Source organism: Sparus aurata, chromosome 13, assembly GCF_900880675.1.
Source record: "Sparus aurata chromosome 13, fSpaAur1.1, whole genome shotgun sequence".
Lineage (NCBI taxonomy): Eukaryota > Metazoa > Chordata > Actinopteri > Spariformes > Sparidae > Sparus > Sparus aurata.
Window position 1 is genome coordinate 15,534,760 of NC_044199.1, and position 19,038 is coordinate 15,553,797.

The 19,038-nt window shown below is 43.3% G+C and overlaps 1 protein-coding gene across 2 annotated transcripts in view; it reads left to right on the top strand.

The window, feature by feature from the left end:
• spns2 (SPNS lysolipid transporter 2, sphingosine-1-phosphate) overlaps positions 1–19,038 on the top strand; it is a 67,915-nt gene that overhangs the window by 31,562 nt on the left and 17,315 nt on the right. For both annotated transcript variants that reach the window (XM_030437863.1, XM_030437864.1), the window contains exons 3-8: positions 6,166–6,302; positions 9,783–9,934; positions 12,949–13,015; positions 16,396–16,535; positions 17,277–17,429; positions 17,878–18,067. In XM_030437863.1, the coding sequence (XP_030293723.1) occupies positions 6,166–6,302; positions 9,783–9,934; positions 12,949–13,015; positions 16,396–16,535; positions 17,277–17,429; positions 17,878–18,067 (839 nt within the window). The remainder of the gene's footprint in view (positions 1–6,165; positions 6,303–9,782; positions 9,935–12,948; positions 13,016–16,395; positions 16,536–17,276; positions 17,430–17,877; positions 18,068–19,038) is intronic.

Below are 19,038 nucleotides of genomic sequence, written 5' to 3' on the forward strand. Positions count from 1 at the left end.
GATGTATTGAAGTATCAAAAGTAATAGTAAAAGTTAATTGTACAGATATTTGCATGTATGTACTGTATATACTGTATACTACAGGCTGACTAATAATTGATGGTCGGTGAATTAAAGGATCTGATATTCAGAAAATATGTATATTCTGAAAAGTGCACCGCTGGCCTCCAAGATGCAGTGGACTAGAAGTATAAAGTAGCAAAAAATGGAAATACTCAAGTCAAATGTACTCAGGTACATCACTTGAGGAAATGCACTTCGTTACATTCTATCTTGCAAAGTGTTAAACGGGAGCATAATGTACCTCTAATGATAACAGGTGATAAATGCTGATGGTGATGATAATAAAGGATGATAGATGATGAAGCAAGGACTCACTGACGTTTACCGCACTGTTTACAACTGCAGGCTTAATGATGTGTTGTAAAGTGAGAAACATTTGCTTGTTTAAAGGTCAAGAACTGTTCCACTTCTCTAGAAGAGGGTTTTGAATATCAGTAAGCAGACACTAAATACATTTCAGGCTATCGTCTTTCTAAACACACATCTTAAATTCCTAGAAACGCAGCTGCGTTAGGCAGAGGTAACCATCAAACATGTATAGCGTGATTCACCTGTGTCTGACACCACACACCGACGTGGTAATGTTTCCATCGGTGTCTCCTACCTTTTAGACAGCCTTTGTCCCCACATGGAATGTGCAAAGACTATGGTAATTGATGTAATTTGCTCTATGAGAGACTGCGAGAAATATGTGCAGCATCTTAATAAGAATTTAAAGAACTATGGGACCGGTTTGGCACTCCTACCTGACTCACATAGGCTGAAATTAGAATTCATTGTCTTCATTGAGGAACATTTTGAGTTTTTTTCCACTGGACTGCTGCTATCTATTCTGTCAGAAGTTCAAGAGACTTTGAGCTTTTTTCGCTTTAAACCCTGGCTACAAAGAGAATGAAACAGATAAGAAAGAATAGTGATTAATTAATCAGCCCTGTAGAGGCTTTAAAACACAAAACCACCTCTTCTCCTAGACTGGCCTCAGAGGGGGGCCCTGCAGTCGGACGAGGCGGCGGTAATAAATGACCTTAATTGTCCAAACTACTCTGTAAGGTTACACCGAATCATCTCCATATTTATCGTGTGGCTTCACAGCCTTGTTGTGACTATACATGATAATTCAGTCACAAATGTCCTTGCCATTAATTAAGTGCACAGCTTATGCCTCTGGTGCAGAATTGCAATTCACTCCAAGCCTAAGAGGAGGGAGTTATGAGATAAACAATGGTTTTAATAGAAAAGGAGTCTGTGTTTGTTGAGCTAATAGAGGGGAATATGTCACATAAGCCCACGATAAAGGCAGGATGTCACGCAGAGGCGATACTGTAGGGTTTGGGTAAGCTGTTTTCCAGTCTACTATTGAGTCACTTTCAAAAAAAATGTCTATGTAATGCTGGCATTCACATTGATAGCTATCATAATTACACGCCAGTGTAAACTGTAATTATCAAATTCAAAGTAATTCCTTCAGGAACATGTCCTGCCTTTAAAAAAAATTCTTTGTTGTACCTCCAGTCCTGGAAAATCCCATTATTATTTCTACATTAACTATGATCTGTTCTCCTCATCATCTCCTCCCTATTATCTCCCATCTAATCTGACAAATATTAAATTCTTAGATCCAGAGGTGTTTCATGTGAAATGGAGTGAAGCAGGAAGGAAATGTTGCCTCTATTACACTGAAAACACGGCTTGAGTCAGTCACTGTCTTGAAAAGTAGTCACAGCTGACCATTGTTCTTTCAATTAGGCTCTGAAAACGCTTCCTCCCCTACGGCCTGCAGTGTAAACATCCACCGAGTACGTCTGCACCTCCTCGCTGTGGGAGCTTTCCTGCTCAATATTTGTTGCACATGTACTTTATTTATGAGAGATTGCCATCTCTGGTGATTAGCCAGGACTTATCTCTGATGGCACCGTGGAGATCACACAAACATGTGGACGTGTGGTGTTCCACAAGCATAAGCAAGTTAAACAAGCATAAACAGAGAGACAATAGCGGCCAGGCCAGGAATGTAACTTGTGAGGACGGGCAGCATTTTATACATGTTTCATATTCAAGAGCTGCTTACTGTATGTCAATCAAACACTTAATCGCTCCAGAAATTAGACTTATCCTCTGCAAATGAGGTGATGAATAATGAAGCTTTTACTGCCTGCGCTGAGAGTTTTGGGTGTGACCTGCCATCTGTGAAGTCTTATTGTTAGTCATGGTTTGTTTGTCTTTTTCCTGCAATGTCTTAAAATAGACTGAACACATTTATTCTCTTGTCATTGACTCCATTCCCACTAATCACTTCGTATGCCCTCGGGCTGCAACTCATTATTCTTGTCTATAAATTGTCAAAAAATTATGAGTTCCTAATTCCTAGAGCCCAAAGTGACATCGACTCATTTTCTCTTCTGTCCAATTAACAGTCAAAGACTTTTAATTTATTTTCTTAAATGAGGAAGAAAAAACAGAAAAACCTCACATTTAAGAAACAAATGTTTGACATTTTTGCTTACTGAAACAATGAATCGACCATCAAAATAGTTGCCGATTAACTTTCTTTCAATCAGCTAGTTGATTAGTTGACTAATTGTTGCAGCAGCAAACATATGATACTTTTTCAAACATTCTAACTATTAAATACATCTGATAGAGAATGTGATGTAGTCTCTTAAACAAGTTATTCAGCTTTAAATAAAAAAACAACATGCTGGATCCCTCAAACTGAGTTGCACTTGGAGGAGGAAATCTTTGCTTCCAAGCCTGACAGATTTCTTTATTTTTGCTCTTGTAGGTTCGCAGCCTTCAAAGAAGACTGACAGGAGATCATTTTACAGGCAGGATTTGTAGTGACAGGGTATTTCCTGGGAGCAGATGAGGCTCCACAAAGGTTACATCTGATGTTAGTGTGCATCCTGTCCCAGTGACAGCATGTGTCTTATATGAGGCTGATTAATCTGACTGTATGTCAAAAATGGATTAATTAGAACAAAATGACACCATGAAGCATTCCCTTTGCTGGTTTTTGCAGAATGACGAGAAGCAGGTGTCTCCTTTGTGGATCCACGTTGTGCTGTGTATTGTGTCCCGTAATCCTTACAGCAACACATCTGATCAACAGACTCACATTTTCCACAATGCCGGACGTCTTTTTTGTCATTCTAAACAAAGGCCTGCTTCATTTTTTTGTATCCCTTTGTAGATCTGTAATAGGTCAAAGACAACCAGACAGCACGGCAGGGTCGCCAGCACCGACTCTGATTAGAAAGAATTCGATGCTGCACCCTGATTCTTGAGAAGGGTGTACCTGTTTCAGCCTTAAATAAACAGCATGACAATATTCCCCTATGCCTGATGGTGAGGAAACAAAACTTCTATATGTAACTCAAGTGTGACGGTAGTTCATCCTATTATCCTGTCAGTTCAAAGCAGCTTCTTGAGAAAAAGGTTTTTCTGACACATACGCTTTGTTCGGTCGATGATCTGACGAGAATGTTGGACCCAAAAAACACAACAAACGGTATTACACACATTGTTTTTTTTTTGCTAAGTTCGGTATGCAAGGAGCTGATGTTATCTCTTTCTCCTTTGTATGGTGTCCTCACACCAAACGCGCAGGATATTAAACCAATATGAACAGGAGGTTAACAAGCAGCAAGGTTAACAGCGCATAAATGTGAGCACAACTGTCAAAACCTGGCTTTATTCCCATGCGCTGACACTGCTAAGAGGTGATAATGGGCCTCGAGAAATTGTGGTGGCTTATCAACAAATCACAAAATTAAACAAAATAAAACACAGAGAGTTGGTGATGTGTGGTCCTGCTAATGACTGAAAATAAGCCGGCTAATGATGTGCAGACGTATATTTTTGACAAACCGAATAATGAGCTCCGTCCCCCCTGGCTTTAAAACCCACGTGGAACCAGCTGGTGGTGGGTGATTGCAGACCTCTCCCTCATCTTATCTCCAGCATGCACCGCAGCCACCCTGCTCTGTGCGCGTATGTGCGTCCGTGTGTGTGTGTGTGTCTGTGGCTGCAGGGCGAGCCAGTGAAGCTCCCTAGAGAGCCCAGACCTGCACTGAGCAGTCATCAGAGTCATTTAGCATTACACAATAGACCTGCAGCACTTAGCCACATAGGCGCTCGCGATGGAGGCTGCAGAAAGAGAGAGAAGGAGGTAAAACGCAGGCAAACACGAGGGTGACACTATGAGGTAGAGAGGGAAGATATTCTGCAGAGAGGAGGCGGGAGAGACTCATTATCTGGAACGAGCAGATAAAGTAATCCCAGACCCAAACTGTGACTGATTCATTCATTAATAGTAATCCAAATTAGATTTAAAATTAGATTTTAGATTACATTTCACCTGCCGAAATGGGATTCTTTTTCCTTAAAATGAGTAGTGAGATCCCACCGGGGGGATGTCTGGTTTGACCAGAGTGGGTGTTTCTTGTATTAAAATATGAGTCAAACAAAAATGAAGTGAAGCCTGCCCCACACAGTAACCATGCAAAAGTTCTTCAGTTGTGAAAGGATGAATCATCGTTGCCTTTGTGCTGGTGTAAAAACCTCATTTGTACTTGAAAATGTGCCAGTGGCGCTGACACCATGGTCTCGAATTTATTGGATAAGAAAATGTGGGAATCACTGGCGCTATATTTCCCCTCAGCAATGTGATTATTCACTGCAGAATATCTATTGTTTGCAGCTTTATAAAAAAAATTGTATTCACACAGTTGTGCTTTTAATCTGAATAGCATATTTTTCCCAGAATAATTTTTTCCTTTTCTTTTCTTTTTTAATATTTCATGAGGTTTTTATTCACTATAAAAAGTAAGATGTCCAAACATAAAAGCCTCAGTATCAAAACCACAACCACAATTGCATAACAATTAAATTTTTTTTTAAAACTAGTTAAAGCAGGGGTCTTGGACCTGCATATATTGTTTAAAAAATGTTGTGGCAGTATAAATTGGGCCTACAACAACAAGTAAATTTTCTTTTTTCTTTTTATCATATCATGATATCACATATTCTAACCTACGGTTCAGCTTTAATCTGATTATTGTCCCTTATCCTGTTGGTTGGCCTCTGCATCACAGCTGTGATGCCTGTGTCTTATATAACACACCCCTCCTCTCCTCTCCTCTCCTCTTTCTCTCTCTCTCTCTCTCTCCCTCTCTCTCTCTCTCTCTGTCATCTCCTCTCCCCCCTTCCACTTCTGTATGTTTATGCTGATAATGTGTCAAAACACTCCAGCCTGCCTCCCCGGCTCCCCTCGCCGCTGTCAAGAGTAACATCTCTGCCCTTTCTCCTCTGCAAAGACACAAAACTCGGTTTGAGAGCATTAAAAATTCAGGTCTGTTTGGGTTGCTCGTCCTCATAAATATTGACTAAAAGCCCCGAGAACAAGGGCTTAGTTGTCCAGTCAGCAGAGGGGCAATTAGGGGAACATATTTTAAAGCACTTGTGTGCCTTTCACTGGGACATAGGTTTAGTTGCATGGAATTAAGATGGAGGAATTATTTATGGCCACACTGGCACCACAGTCCTTCCGCCCCTGTGAAAAAATGGGACAGAATCACATGGCATCTGGTCAGTTTTAATGTAATTCCAGTAGCGATACATTAAATCCTGACATGTTTTTTCCCCCTACTTCATTTTTGATTTGTTCGATTCCTATGAACTGTATTTGGCCGAGTTTGTAGCTCCTCCTACAATCCTCCCTGTGCAGGGCACTACTTTCTCTTTTTACAAATTGAAACCTTTACAACCGACATTGCCTTTCTCGGTTGCTGTATCATCTGTGTTTAATATTCTTTCGCCGGGTTTCTTGTAGTTGGTGTAGGTGGGGTGTAATGGAATCCTAATTGGCTGGAGTTGAATGGAGCTGTCCTCTGGCAGTCCTTCACTGGTATCACCCAGTCGATCTGGACAGGTCTTGACTTAATAGGTGGACCTGAAAGTTTAAAGTACACGCCTCAGTCCGGCTGGAGTTTTACAGCAAAGCGCAACAAAGTTACACATGATACCGCAGTGCCACGACTGAAAGAGATATGTCACATTCTGTCACTATAATGTCTCCTCTCCTTTTTTTTTTCTATTCCGCAGTCTTCATCTGCAGCTTCATGGTGGCAGCTCCCATCTTCGGTTACCTGGGCGACCGCTTCAACAGAAAGGTCATCCTGAGCTGTGGCATTTTCTTCTGGTCCATTGTTACTCTGTCAAGCTCCTTCATCAGCAAAGAGGTACGACATCTGATGGAAACGGTAGAACAATCAGAGCACTGGAGCTCTAATGTTATTCTATTAAGCCCCGTCCATGTGATACAGTCTACACCGACAAGCTAATTATTCTGTTACGGTCCTGATATGCTTGATGTTAAGGCTGGTGAAATGAAATGATATGCTCGTTAAGCCAGACACCCGCCTTGCCTTTGTAGACTTTCTTTATGTCTCCCTCCGTCCCGCCCCTCCTCCCCCTTATACTGGCTGCCAGCCAATCAACTAATGAAGGCCCATGCCTCAGCCTTGTCTCAATTACAATGCTTTAGAAGATAAGGCTCAGTTGTTTCACTGCCCCTTGACAAGAGGGTCTAGATTTTATATCTCCAAAAGCCGCCTGTGTGCTGGGTGGTGTTAGACGCATTAAATGATATCATTACTCTAGTGGCTGATGATGTGGGGGAGGGGTAGTCATCACATTACAGTGAGGGGCTCTGTACATGTGCACGTGCATGTGTATGTGTGTGTTTTACAGCCTTGATGGACAGTCGCAATGAAAAATCAGACTGACAGTCTGAAGTCGCTCCACCGGCAGGGATATGTGGCATTAAAGGCTACGTTGGTTGAATTTATGCAGCATGTCTGCAGAGCAGCATCATGGAGTCCCACAGTGTCATCGCCCCTGTGAGTTAGCCTGTTCACTCTTCAGCCCCAGAGCTACGGAAGGAACTGACAGCTCAGAGATGCCGATGGTCTCAGTAGGGCGTCCTTTGACTTCAATCCCCTATAGACCGGTCTGCTAGGAGACAAGATGGCAGCCTAAGAAGGAAGTACATTCAGGCTGCTCATGGCTAAGCTGACATTAAGGGCCTCTTCCCCTCTGACAAATGCCACAAAGGCCACCGACTGCTGATGCGAAGACGCGGAGATTGCGGAACGACTCCTCAGCACCAGCAGTCCCTCTGCCCCAAACTTTAACTTCGCCCTCAAGACACGTTCCCGGCCGCGTCAATCAAACGGGACAAGCATAGATGTCTCTTATGTAACAGTTCCACGGCGCTGTCGCCATGAGAGATGAAAGACATGACGTGCGATGAAATGTTAATGACCACTTACAACTGAGTCCTATCATTACGCATTTAAGACACTCCGGGGCATTTTTGGAAGGATTTTTGCGGCAGATTCAGAAGTCAGATGTTACGTAAGACGAATTTGCCACTGCCATGAAGTGAAAGTGCACACTTTTTTCTGCATGACCACGACAGATTATCGTGTGTGTTCACACAGTGATCACTTGTAGAAAAATCTGAAACACATTAGTGGCAGTCTATTTATAATTTAATCCGATGGAAAGAAAGTAAGACTAGCGTTTCTCATGAATATAAACAGGGTGAGACTAGAATAATGAATCACTGAACGACTATTGTTCTCATAAAGCTGCACGGATTCATAATATTTTATTGCATTTTGGACAATCTCTTGATATTATTGTACCCTTGACGTGAATATTATTTTCATTCACCACCAGTGCTGAGAACATGCTGTTCTGTACCTCAGATTGTGTCATGATGGTTTGTCTTCTGCATTCACATGCAAGCTGAGAGAACTGGTTTTCTCTAATAGTTCTGTGTAATTGCTTAGTTAGATAAGTTAGGATGGCACTGGTTGAGTAATGATCTTCAGTAATCAAATGTTAACCAAAAGAAGACAAGACTCTCCTCTAACCTCCCTATTCTCCTTTGTCACCTCGTAGTCCTCAGTCTGCTTTTGCTGTTCTTAAACTTCATTTTTGCGGCGCTTTCCTGGCATCGTTGCCTTTTGTTTTTGTCACTGATACTAGTGTTTGTGTTCCAAGTGGCCGATGATAATCTTGTCACCGCACAAACAAAGAGAACTATCATCGCGATTCCCACTAAACAGCGGGCCATTAAAAGAAGAAAAAATAGACTGGCTCTGAATCATTTGAAAGCGATTGTGACGAACAGAGATATGCAGCAGTGAAAGCTCAGCTGTGATCAGTCAGAAAACACGCTTGGCCCACACATAACACGAAAGGAGGAAAATGTTCAGGAAAAAAACAGTTGTAAACACATATCTTTGAAAACGATATGGGTGAATACCACAGCAGAGGCGTCCATTAACTGTAATCTTACACTGAGGTGTGTGTGTGTGTGTGTGGTAAGTCTCCAGGGGATGTTTGATGGCTGTGTGTCTGACCTCATGCCACATTGTCCCGTCCACCAGCATGAAGTTTGGAGTGACAGCTGAGAGCTCGGGTCAGCGCAAGGATCGCCGTCTCAGCTCTGCCTCCGCTACCTGCAGCCCCTGCGTTAATCTCTTTTCACTACAGTGCGACCTCATCACGCTCACGCGCATCCCAGACTCACATTATTAGGGCCCCACGGGGTGCTTGAATATGCTGCGAGTGTAAGAAGATAAATGTAACACATAGTGTAAAGGAATGTGAAATACTAACAGTTCGTGTCACCATCAAACAGTGTGACCTGATTGCAACGTTAAGGAGTTGCACGTGAAGCTAGTTTTACTAATGCAGTATGCAAATCAGTGGCCAATATTTCCTGTTTGCATCATCCTGTTGTGTCAGGGAACCAGATTTTCTTTGCAGCTTCACAAGCAGACATGAAATCCAGCGAGTAGTAGTTGCCATGGCAACAGTTAACAATCCAGCTGCCTACACAGGTGCCCCCGCCAGCGTGCCACTCCTATTAAAGCCCTCCACGCATTCATCTTTTTTGTATTTATCGGTTTATGACATCTGATGAGAGATAATTGGCTGCGGTAATTTAATAGAGCAAAAAAAAAAAAGGGGGGGGGGGGGGGAATTAAACATTCGAATGCTGATGTCGCATTTTTTTCCACAGTTTAGTGAAATGTATCTGGTTTAGCAGGATAAACTCCATTTGCAACAAGATGTTGACATTGTTAATTAGTGCTAAAGGTGTCACGTGAGGCCTTCTTAGCAAATTAGAGAAGTTTAATGTATGAATTAAACAGCCAATATATGTCAACGCTGCCTTTTCGGCCCATTGTTTCATTGATTTGCACACTACCGCAGTCAGGAGCGTAACAAAACCTGCCGCCACGTGTCCATGCGCGTTCACGAAGCAAACACAACAGAGACTCAATCATAAAGCCATCGGTCCATGGTGCTACTCTTGGTCCAGAACTCTACATGCTGCCTTTATTTCATTGTCCAGTCCTGTATGCCATTTGTCTGATTATGTGGGAGAAAGACGTTTCAGAAAATAGATGTGACTATTCAACTGTATTACATCAGTTAACAGTTTGTAATTCCGCTAAGTACAGTACGTGCTTGTAAGCCCGATTCTAATGACAATACAGACATTTACAGCCGTGCTACTGGGTTAGTACTCCTTGTGCCGAAGGTAAAGCGTGACTGTTTTCTGCTTTAATTAAAAGTTGGTGAGGAAAAAGACTCCAAAAGTCCTGTGTCTTATCTTTTCCCTTATTCTCTCTCTGCAGTACTACTGGCTGTTTGTGCTCTCCAGGGGACTGGTAGGGATCGGAGAGTCCAGCTACTCCTCCATCTCTCCCACCATCATAGGAGACTTGTTCACTAACAACAGCCGCACCATGATGCTCTCTGTCTTCTACCTGGCCATCCCGCTGGGAAGGTAAGAGCCAGACAGGTCCTGTATTCTCGGCGCAAACAACAAGATACACGGTCTATTTTGGGAAACGTTCATGCTGACATTAATGACGCTTTAGCTTGGTGGTGATATTCATCCAATCCAGCTGGTTCTTCAAATGTTAAATCACAGGAATGAGGAGAATTACACACAAGAATTGAAATCATCCTCACATAGAGAAGGTCAGGCTTGCTCCTATCTTGCTCTATATTTTTTTTTTTCCAGAAGCAGCCACACAAAGAGCTAAGGCTCTCTGCAGCAAAAAAAAAAAAAGCACAACTTACAATTGGCTGCGCGAGGCTTAAAGGAGGGGTGGGAGGCTTTTTCGGAGATGTGGCGTGGGGGCGGGGTGTGGGAGAGTAGGAGGTATTATTAAGCTCAAATCTCCAGCCTTTTCAGTTCATTCAATCAGAAAAAGGGCCACAGGGAGAAAACAAACAAAGCCAAGTAATAAAAGATGAATGTACTTGTGGATGCGGCACAGGAGCCACTTGAGGTTTATCGTTATATGCTGTAATGCTGCACGGCATGGGCCTGAGCTGCCGCACGCTGCGCCGTATTCCTGCTTCTGCACGCACTATCACACACAACGGGAATGTGCTGGAGTCTCTCCACTCTCAACACGTATGTCACCTAAATTTGTTGACGCAGGGGAAAACCATGTCGATGAAAGCTTATATAAGCCATTCGGTGCTATAACCAAATGAGTTAATGATGGCAGATTGGAGACAGTCCGACAAATGGGGAAAGGAAAGGCTAACCTGACCTCGGAGCAGTCGCGCTAGCTGCCAAAATGTTTGGGTCACCGTAAACTGCCCGGCAACACGGACAATAGGTGGTAGAAGAGTGGGCCTCAGTATAAAACATCCTATCCAGTCTCCCACTTGTTTGTCTTGACTGAGGTTGTTATGAGCGTTTCCAGGAAATGACCTCAGAAACTAGACCGGATTCACAGGAAATGGTTTCCCCTGCCCTCATTTTTTATTTTTTCCCCCCTCCTATAATTTTTTTAAAACTCGGCCTGACAGATGGTGTCTGCGCGACGCCGGCGTTTGATACGAGCGTGTTTTTCGTTGCAGAGCTTTATTGTTGGTGCTGAACTTTCCAAACACTCCCTGGGTCGACTCTGATAAGATTAGCTGTTAGTCACTCACTGGAAATATCATACGCCGTCTGAGTTTATACTGCCGTGTTATTTTTGTCCCCCCCCCCCCCGCTCTGCTCTGAGTGTGTAGTGTGTGAGCATCTGTGTGTGTAAAACCAGTTGAACATGTTTGAGGCCTTTAGCTGCCCGTGCTGATAAGGTCCATCAATCTACAGCTCCAATCTGCTATTTTAATGGAAAGCAGCATCCCTTGACCAGAGGCTGTGCACATTCAGACAAACAGGTCCAAAGAACTTAGATCAGGAAGACTCTTACTGACTAATTCTGGTGAAGAGGCTTACAAATCTGAAGGAATAAGATAGGGATGGATGATACATTACTTAATTGTAGATAGGATCAGATAAGATATCACTTCATCCTTATTAAATTGGATATTGCTCAAAACTGTAGGTGTTCTGGTGGGTTGAGATCTGGTGACTGTCTGGGCCATTGTCGGCAATACACATTGTTATTAAACTCATCAAACCAGTCAGCGATCCCTCATGTCCTGACGTATCTGGGAAATAGAACAGACAGCAGGGCCATTCTTGAGAATTTTTTTTACGGGAGGCTTTTCAGATAAGGGGCTGAAACTCATCAGTTTCATTACTGATTCGTCTGATAGTTCTTTTCTACTTCAATCGCATATTTTGTCTATGAAATTGTCAAACTTGTGAGAATTAGTGTCACTATTTCCTGAAGCTCCAGGCTTTTTCATCCAATTGTTAGTTTTGTCCAACAAACAATTCAAAAATATTCACATTATAGAGGCTAGAACCAACATAAGTTCATAACTTTTGCTTTAAAAGTGACTCTGATGAACAATTTGTTATCAAAATAGTTTGAATAGTTTTTTTTTGTTGACCAAGAAATGTATTCAATCGTCTCAGCCCGTAGTTCAGGTCATGCGGAGCTTTAAAACGTCATATGCGGGTTTGTCTGTGCTTTATATTGGGAGGAATTTATAAGAAATCAAATGTGTTTGCCACTGAATTGGCTGAGCTTTGTTAGCAGCTATTCTTCGATAGTGCTGCGGGGAGGAAGAGTATTTACAGTTGCTCCTGTGATCGCTGCTCAAGACGAGTGCGTGGGTTAATGTTAAAGTTGTACTGGAGACGCAGATCTCTGCGGTGCTGGGCTGATTTGCCGAGTCAAAAGCCCCAGTGGTGATCACTCTTTAATTACTACGCCATTACTGTGTTGAAGATAATACTCACACGCTTACGGTAACTATCAGTCCTCTGCCACTCACACCTCCCCTATTCGAATCCTCTTTGTCCTTTAATGCTGATGCTATCTAGCAGCAGAGGCTTAAAGCAGCATAGGGGCCACCTTATCTGATGTGATCTGATCTGGCAACATTTCCCTCAAAGCGTCTCACTGTTATTTCCCCTTTACGACACACACAAAACACCCTTAAACTCGAGTAAAACGTGGTGAAATTCGATTACGCTGACAACACAGCCTTTTCGGCCGGATAAATGTATCAGTGCGGCGCTCTGTTGGGTCATGGGTGATGGCTGCGCACCTGCATTTTGTGACTGCACGCACAAATCCCCGGTCCACAAATAGACCAACTAGCCAAGTTGCTACCGGTGCTTTGATCAGTTACACTGTCATAAGCGCTCCATGTCAAGTATCCAAACACTCAACGCAGCTTTAATCACACTACAAACAGGATGTGTGTGGCGTAGGCGTTAGCTTATGTGATGGAAATGATAGACTCAGCTAACTCAGGACACTGACTCACAGACTTTATATATAACACGCACTGATAGACCTGAGTGGAACAGGTTCAGAGGAATGTATTCAACATTTTGTGTTGCTAATATGAAATCTTTCCATCTCTCCGCAGCGGTTTGGGTTACATCCTGGGCTCCAGCGCCAAGGTGGCTGCAGGAGACTGGCACTGGGCATTAAGGGTAAGAGCATCATCATCGTCTAAAAGCTGCACACAAACACAGGAGAATAGTCCCCCCTGCAGGGCTGCTGGGGAGGCCTGTCATGGATCTGGGGTCAGGAGGGTCAGTGGTGGCAGAAGCACCGGGGGACACACATGGCTGAACAGGCGGTCCGAGGCCTGACATTGTAGGGAAGTGACAGAGCAGCGAGAGCTGAAGGCTGGACAACTAACAAACACGTCCACATCAACAGCCTCGAGCCTCCTGCAGAACGTTTTTAAAAATGTTTCTCAAACTTTTAACATCAAACTCACTCAACCTCCTTTAATATGTGTTCAAGGTAAAAAGAATAAAGTTGATAAATGGTTCAGTTTGATGCAGTGGCTGCAGTGAGGAGAGGGGATCAAGGCTGTAAGGCTGTAAACACATTTGTCACTCGTTGCACTTTACCGAGGCGGGTCGTCTCCGGCGCGGCAAGATCAATGTCGGCCTCAGAAAAAACAACACAGTGTCGGGGCTTTCTCAACCTGCGCAGAGTTTCGTTTTTCAGTGCTCGAGCTTGATTAAAAATAGCATTAGGTTTCATCGCTAGCTACTTAAGCACTTAAGGAGATGCTGGAGGTCAATGTGGCCCTACTCGGCACACAATGCTGAATGTCCCAGGTAATTTAGGGCTGCTATCTGCAGTGGTGAAAGGTAACTAAGTACATTTACTCAAATGTTGAACTTAAATACAAATTCGAGGTACTTGTCATAGTACTTAAGCTTTTCCATTTAATGCAACTTTATTTCTACTCCACCTGATCCAAGAGACAGATATTGTTCTTTGTACTCCACTACATTTGACTGACAGATTTAGTTACTTGTTGCTTTTCAGATAACAATTGCCGTACTGTTCCTGTCCACTGAAAACCGCGTATCTCAAAATGTGATGAGAATTAAGAACTGAGTCGGAAAAATTCTTTGAGGCCAAATTAACAGTTTAAGAACCACTCTAGGCCAAGCTGGAAAATGCCACAGGACAGTAATGCCACAAACATGTGATGCTATTATAGGATACCTATGTTTATACTGTATATATACCGTATGTATGATATAATTGAGATGAGCACAACTGTAAACATCTTAAGCTGTAGGATGTAACATAAACATAAACATAGCAGTTTTATGAATTAAAATACATGATACACAATATGAACACTGACGGGATCATTTTACTGCACAACTTTTACTTTTCACGCTGTTAAAATGTACATACTTTTACTTTAGTGAGACTTGGGAGGCCAGCAATTTGCTGTTACTGTTTCTCAAGTAGATGATCTGAGTTCTTCTTTCACCACTGGCTAGCTATGCTGCGGCATGTGCTTTTGTAAATAATGGAAAACGTAGGGTGGAAGGGAAATGATGATGATTTTAGATGAAGCTGCATTATCAGAGAAATCAGAGAACACCTGTGAGAAAAGAGAATGTGTTCCAGGGAAGGCACTAATTCTCTTCTCTGGGCAGAGATAGAGAGAGGAACGGGGTTTGAGTTCGACCTGGCACAAATGTGTTGCTTCTTACTGGACTGATGCCGTAATGGTGCTCCAAGAGCATTAAGCTGGGTCCCTTTTAATTAAAGGCTCATTTCAGATTTATCTGAGAGAAATTTGCTGAGACGTCCCAACCTTATAAGAAAGAAATTACCTACTGGACTGGTTTTGCAGTAGCGCACTTACTGCGTACTTACGAGCAGGAGCAGGTGTTAAATCATTGTTGTCATAGCCCTTTTTTTAGTGGGACTCCACATACAATGTTTAGAAGTGGACAGCCCTATAAGACATACCAGCAGTAATGGAGAGGACCAATGAAAGGTCTAACAGGACTCCCAAGCAGCCGCTGCCGCCTTCAGGGTCAGCTTTTAAAATCCTTAAAACAAATGATGACCCGACTTCTCTTATGAGCCGGCTGACATTTAAAGGAAGACATTAAACATTCTCTAAGCATGTCGGGGTGGCAGAGATTTCTGGACGTGACAGCTCGCTGGGGTTCAGGAAACAGGATGTTCATTTTTCTTGTCTTGCTGGAGCATTAGGAAAAAAAAAAAAAAAAAAAAAAAGCACAAAGTGCGAGGGTGAGTTTGTTCCACAGCAGCCACAATAACATTCCAATAAAACAATCTCAAAGCCAATTAATCACCGGTGTGGCATGCGGAGGAAAACAAATACCAAGACATGAATCGGGTTCTGTGGAACAGTATCCTGCTTTGAGGAAAAAACACTGCAGTGTTTCCGTTTGTTTTTCGCCAGGCGTGTTCCAGCTACCTTCCTTGTTTGGCGATAAGAAGGAGCTGGGGGGGCGTTGGGGAATGCGTAGAAACGAGGAGCAAGAGAGGGGCAGGAGCTAATTTGTTTGATTGCCATAAGTCCATACGGGAAGTGTCTTGATGGGCCCCGTGGGAGTCGGGGTCGGAGGTTATAGATTCCTGGTGTCTCATAGAATAACTCTGAGGGGATTCGAGCCGAAATAGCAGTAATAGTTATTTACTTTGAAATGAGCACCGTGCCTTCCATTAAGCTGTGAGCATATTACACGCTTCTGATGTAGACGCGGACCCAATTAAGCTGCTCCACCCAGGAAGAAGAAGAAGACAATATGGGAAAGGAAATTATCAGTGTTAGTGTAATCCTCACACCTCTGAGACCACATTACGAGCCACATTAGTTACTCCCCTCAGTGAAACAACCCCTTACACACACACATGTTTCACTGTACCATTGCATATCAAATGGGCTACAAAATATAATATGATGAATTTCCCCTGACAGGTGAAATTAGTTTTTGCTTTTGTGAGCAATTTGTATTACCCAAACAAATCCTCACCCACACACACCATCCTGCCTTTTTTCTTTGTCTCCCCCACACTGACACACACACACACACACACACACACGCACACATGCACAAACATGCTACCTCATATCCTATAAAGGATGATAGTGAACATAATAGCAGATGGGCATTTATGAAGTTTTCACCTTGATGCACAAAGCAGCTCTCAAAAGCTTGAGAGTCCCGTATTCTTATAGACACAGGCAAGCCCACACACACACACACACACACACACACACACACACACACACACACACGCACACACACAGACACATAAACACACACACACACACACACACACACACACACAGACACATACTCACATAGAGTAAGCAAAGGGAATGTTCTCAGCTCCAGTGGGCTTGTGTAGGATGTCAGGCGTGTCGGCAAACTCAGCAGCCGTCCATTCAGATTCAGATTGTAAACACACAGCCTTTGTCCTGCATCTCTCCCAAACCCCGCCCATTCTGAACAGCATGTCATGGGATGTGTCCAGAGGTCTCACGGGGTCTTTCCTTGTCCCCCGGTAGGTGTCCCCAGTTTTAGGGATCACCGCGGGAACTCTGATCCTCGTCTTCGTGCCGGAGCCGAAGAGAGGCAGCGCTGACCAGATGGTCCGCATCAAGACGCGCACTTCCTGGTGCTGTGACATGAAGGCCCTCGCCAAAAAGTAAGGCGTCCAATCACATCAGGCAACAGAGAATGCAGCAGGTTTCTGGGTTTGATGAGTGTAGGCCCTTTAGAATGCACCGGTTTTCCCCCACTGAAAGCCATTCATGCTAACAATTTAGCTTGTTGAATGATAGGCGACAAGCTTTATATATGAGATCTTTTTATGGTAGCTATTAGAGGCACGGGAATGTCAACACGAGACACAGTGAGCCAGTATCATTCACTCAGCACCACTCTGCAAAGCTGCCGAGCTGTGAAGGGAGCTTTGCATCCATGACAGTGTAGGCCCTTGTTATTATGAGACCTGTGGGTTTCATCTCGAAAAAAAAAGTTATAAAATCCATATAGCTACTTTAATATAGCCATGCATGTTTATGGGAACAACCGCCTAGTCATCCCCTGCATGTACACAGTGTCCCACATTAACCACCTATGGAAAAGTGTTAAATCCTGTGTTATTTTTGTCTCCTACATAAAACTGGCAGCATTAACTGCATATATTTCTTTTCAGGAGCTCCTTTAAATTCTCATGTTCTTACCTTGGAGATAATCAGATAATCTCCCAAACACCTCCTGTGTTCCTCTATTATCTGCCTGATCTGCTTGCAGTTGTTATAAGAGCCGGAGAGATGTTTGAGGCCGCGTGACAGAGAACAGTAGCTTGTTTATTTGTTTCCCCTTCGTAAAGCCGGGATGATCACCTGGTTGTTTTTTTGTGTGTGTGCTTCTTCACCGCCAGCCGGAGCTACGTGTTCTCCTCCCTGGCGTCCGCCGCGGTGTCCTTCGCCACAGGTGCATTTGGTATGTGGATTCCTCTGTACCTCGTCAGAGCGCAGGTGGTGCAGAAGACTGCCGAGGCCTGCACAAAGGAGGTCTGCAGCAGCACAGACAGGTGAGAGGTTAATGACTAAACACAGGGAGCGATCTTTTGAAGTCACCGGTGTAATCTGAAACCCGGTAAAAGAGAAGAATACTGGCAGCCTTTGTGTGCCGCTTGTAAAAAGCTGAATGAACTGGGTTAAGGTGGATTTATGCCATTTTTGTCTTTTCATTTTAGAGGCATTTCAGTGATGCACCATTTATTATAGCCCATGCTGGTTTTAGAAAAATGTGCACGATATATTTTTGATTTAAAAGTTCAGAACGTAATTATTGGTGACCTTTCAAAGTCATACTCCAAACAAATAGGGCAGCATCACTAGAGTAACTGCTGCAGCTGCAACACAGTACACAGACACCATCACTTTTGTGTCTTTACATTTTATTTTAGTTACATTTGAGGTAAATTATTTTTGTTTTTGACACAATTTTTTTTAACAGTAATTTCCCCTTTTGTCCAGTCTAATTTTCGGGGCGATCACCTGTGTGACTGGGCTGCTAGGCGTCGTCATCGGGGCAGCCACCACGCGCCTGTGCCGCCAGAGGACAGAGCGAGCCGACCCGCTCGTGTGCGCCGTCAGCATGCTGGGCTCGGCCATCTTCATCTGCCTCATCTTCGTGGTGGCCAAGAAGAGCATCGTGGGTGCTTATGTAAGAGTCATTTCCTGCAACTCTTTTGCATATATTGTATCTATAGGTTTTCTTGAAGAGGGGAGATATTTGTGATTAGGACATTTGCTTCCCTACTATCTCCAAGACTCACCAGGTCACCAGGTGAAAAATATCCACCTGACAAAGAGCAATATTAGTATGTTATTTATGGATTAGTGGCCTCTGACCAAAAGTTAGAGTGCCAGGCAAATTTTTAGCAACTTGTGTGTCTAATTGCCCTGTGAAGCAGGAAAGGGTGCAACTCAACAACCACCCGTCTGAAACAATGCACTCCGGGCAGTTGGTCTCACCGAGTGCAAATTTCTCACTCTTATGAGACGCAAAGGAAAAGGAAGTGAGCTGGGCGGGAATAGTGCTGGAAAGCTATCAAGTATTTCCCTCATAAATTTAGTCTCATGGCAGTGTAAATACTCAAGTAAAGGCAAATACCGCAAAAAATTGAATTAAGCACACACTTTGAGTCACCTGGTAAGTTTAAGAATGTAATCTTGGTTTTATGTACAGGATGTTAAGCAACATAATTGGACATTGACTGTTTTTTTAAATCCGAAGATAACACACCAACTTAACGTCGACTGAGTGAAGCCATGGCGCGATTAATCAACCTTATTAATCAAATGCTCCATGCTCCTCATACTGTAGTCCTTTAGCAGCTGCTCAACAAAGGAGCTCCTAAATGACAAATAATGACTTGCATAAGTGCTGATTTGGATTTAATCAATTTAAATTTCTTATGAACTCCCGTTAGGTCAGATGGGCGCACATTTATCAGCTGTTTGACAGAGGCATGACTCAGCCAATTAGACCTGAGGTTCAGCAGTATCCTTATTAATTCAAACCTGTCCAACTCAATTTCAGACAAAGGCTGTGTGACAAAAAGGGCATAGGTGCACTCGAGTGACACCAGATTTCTATCTTTGTAATGGTAACATAGTTTAAAGATGCAGGCA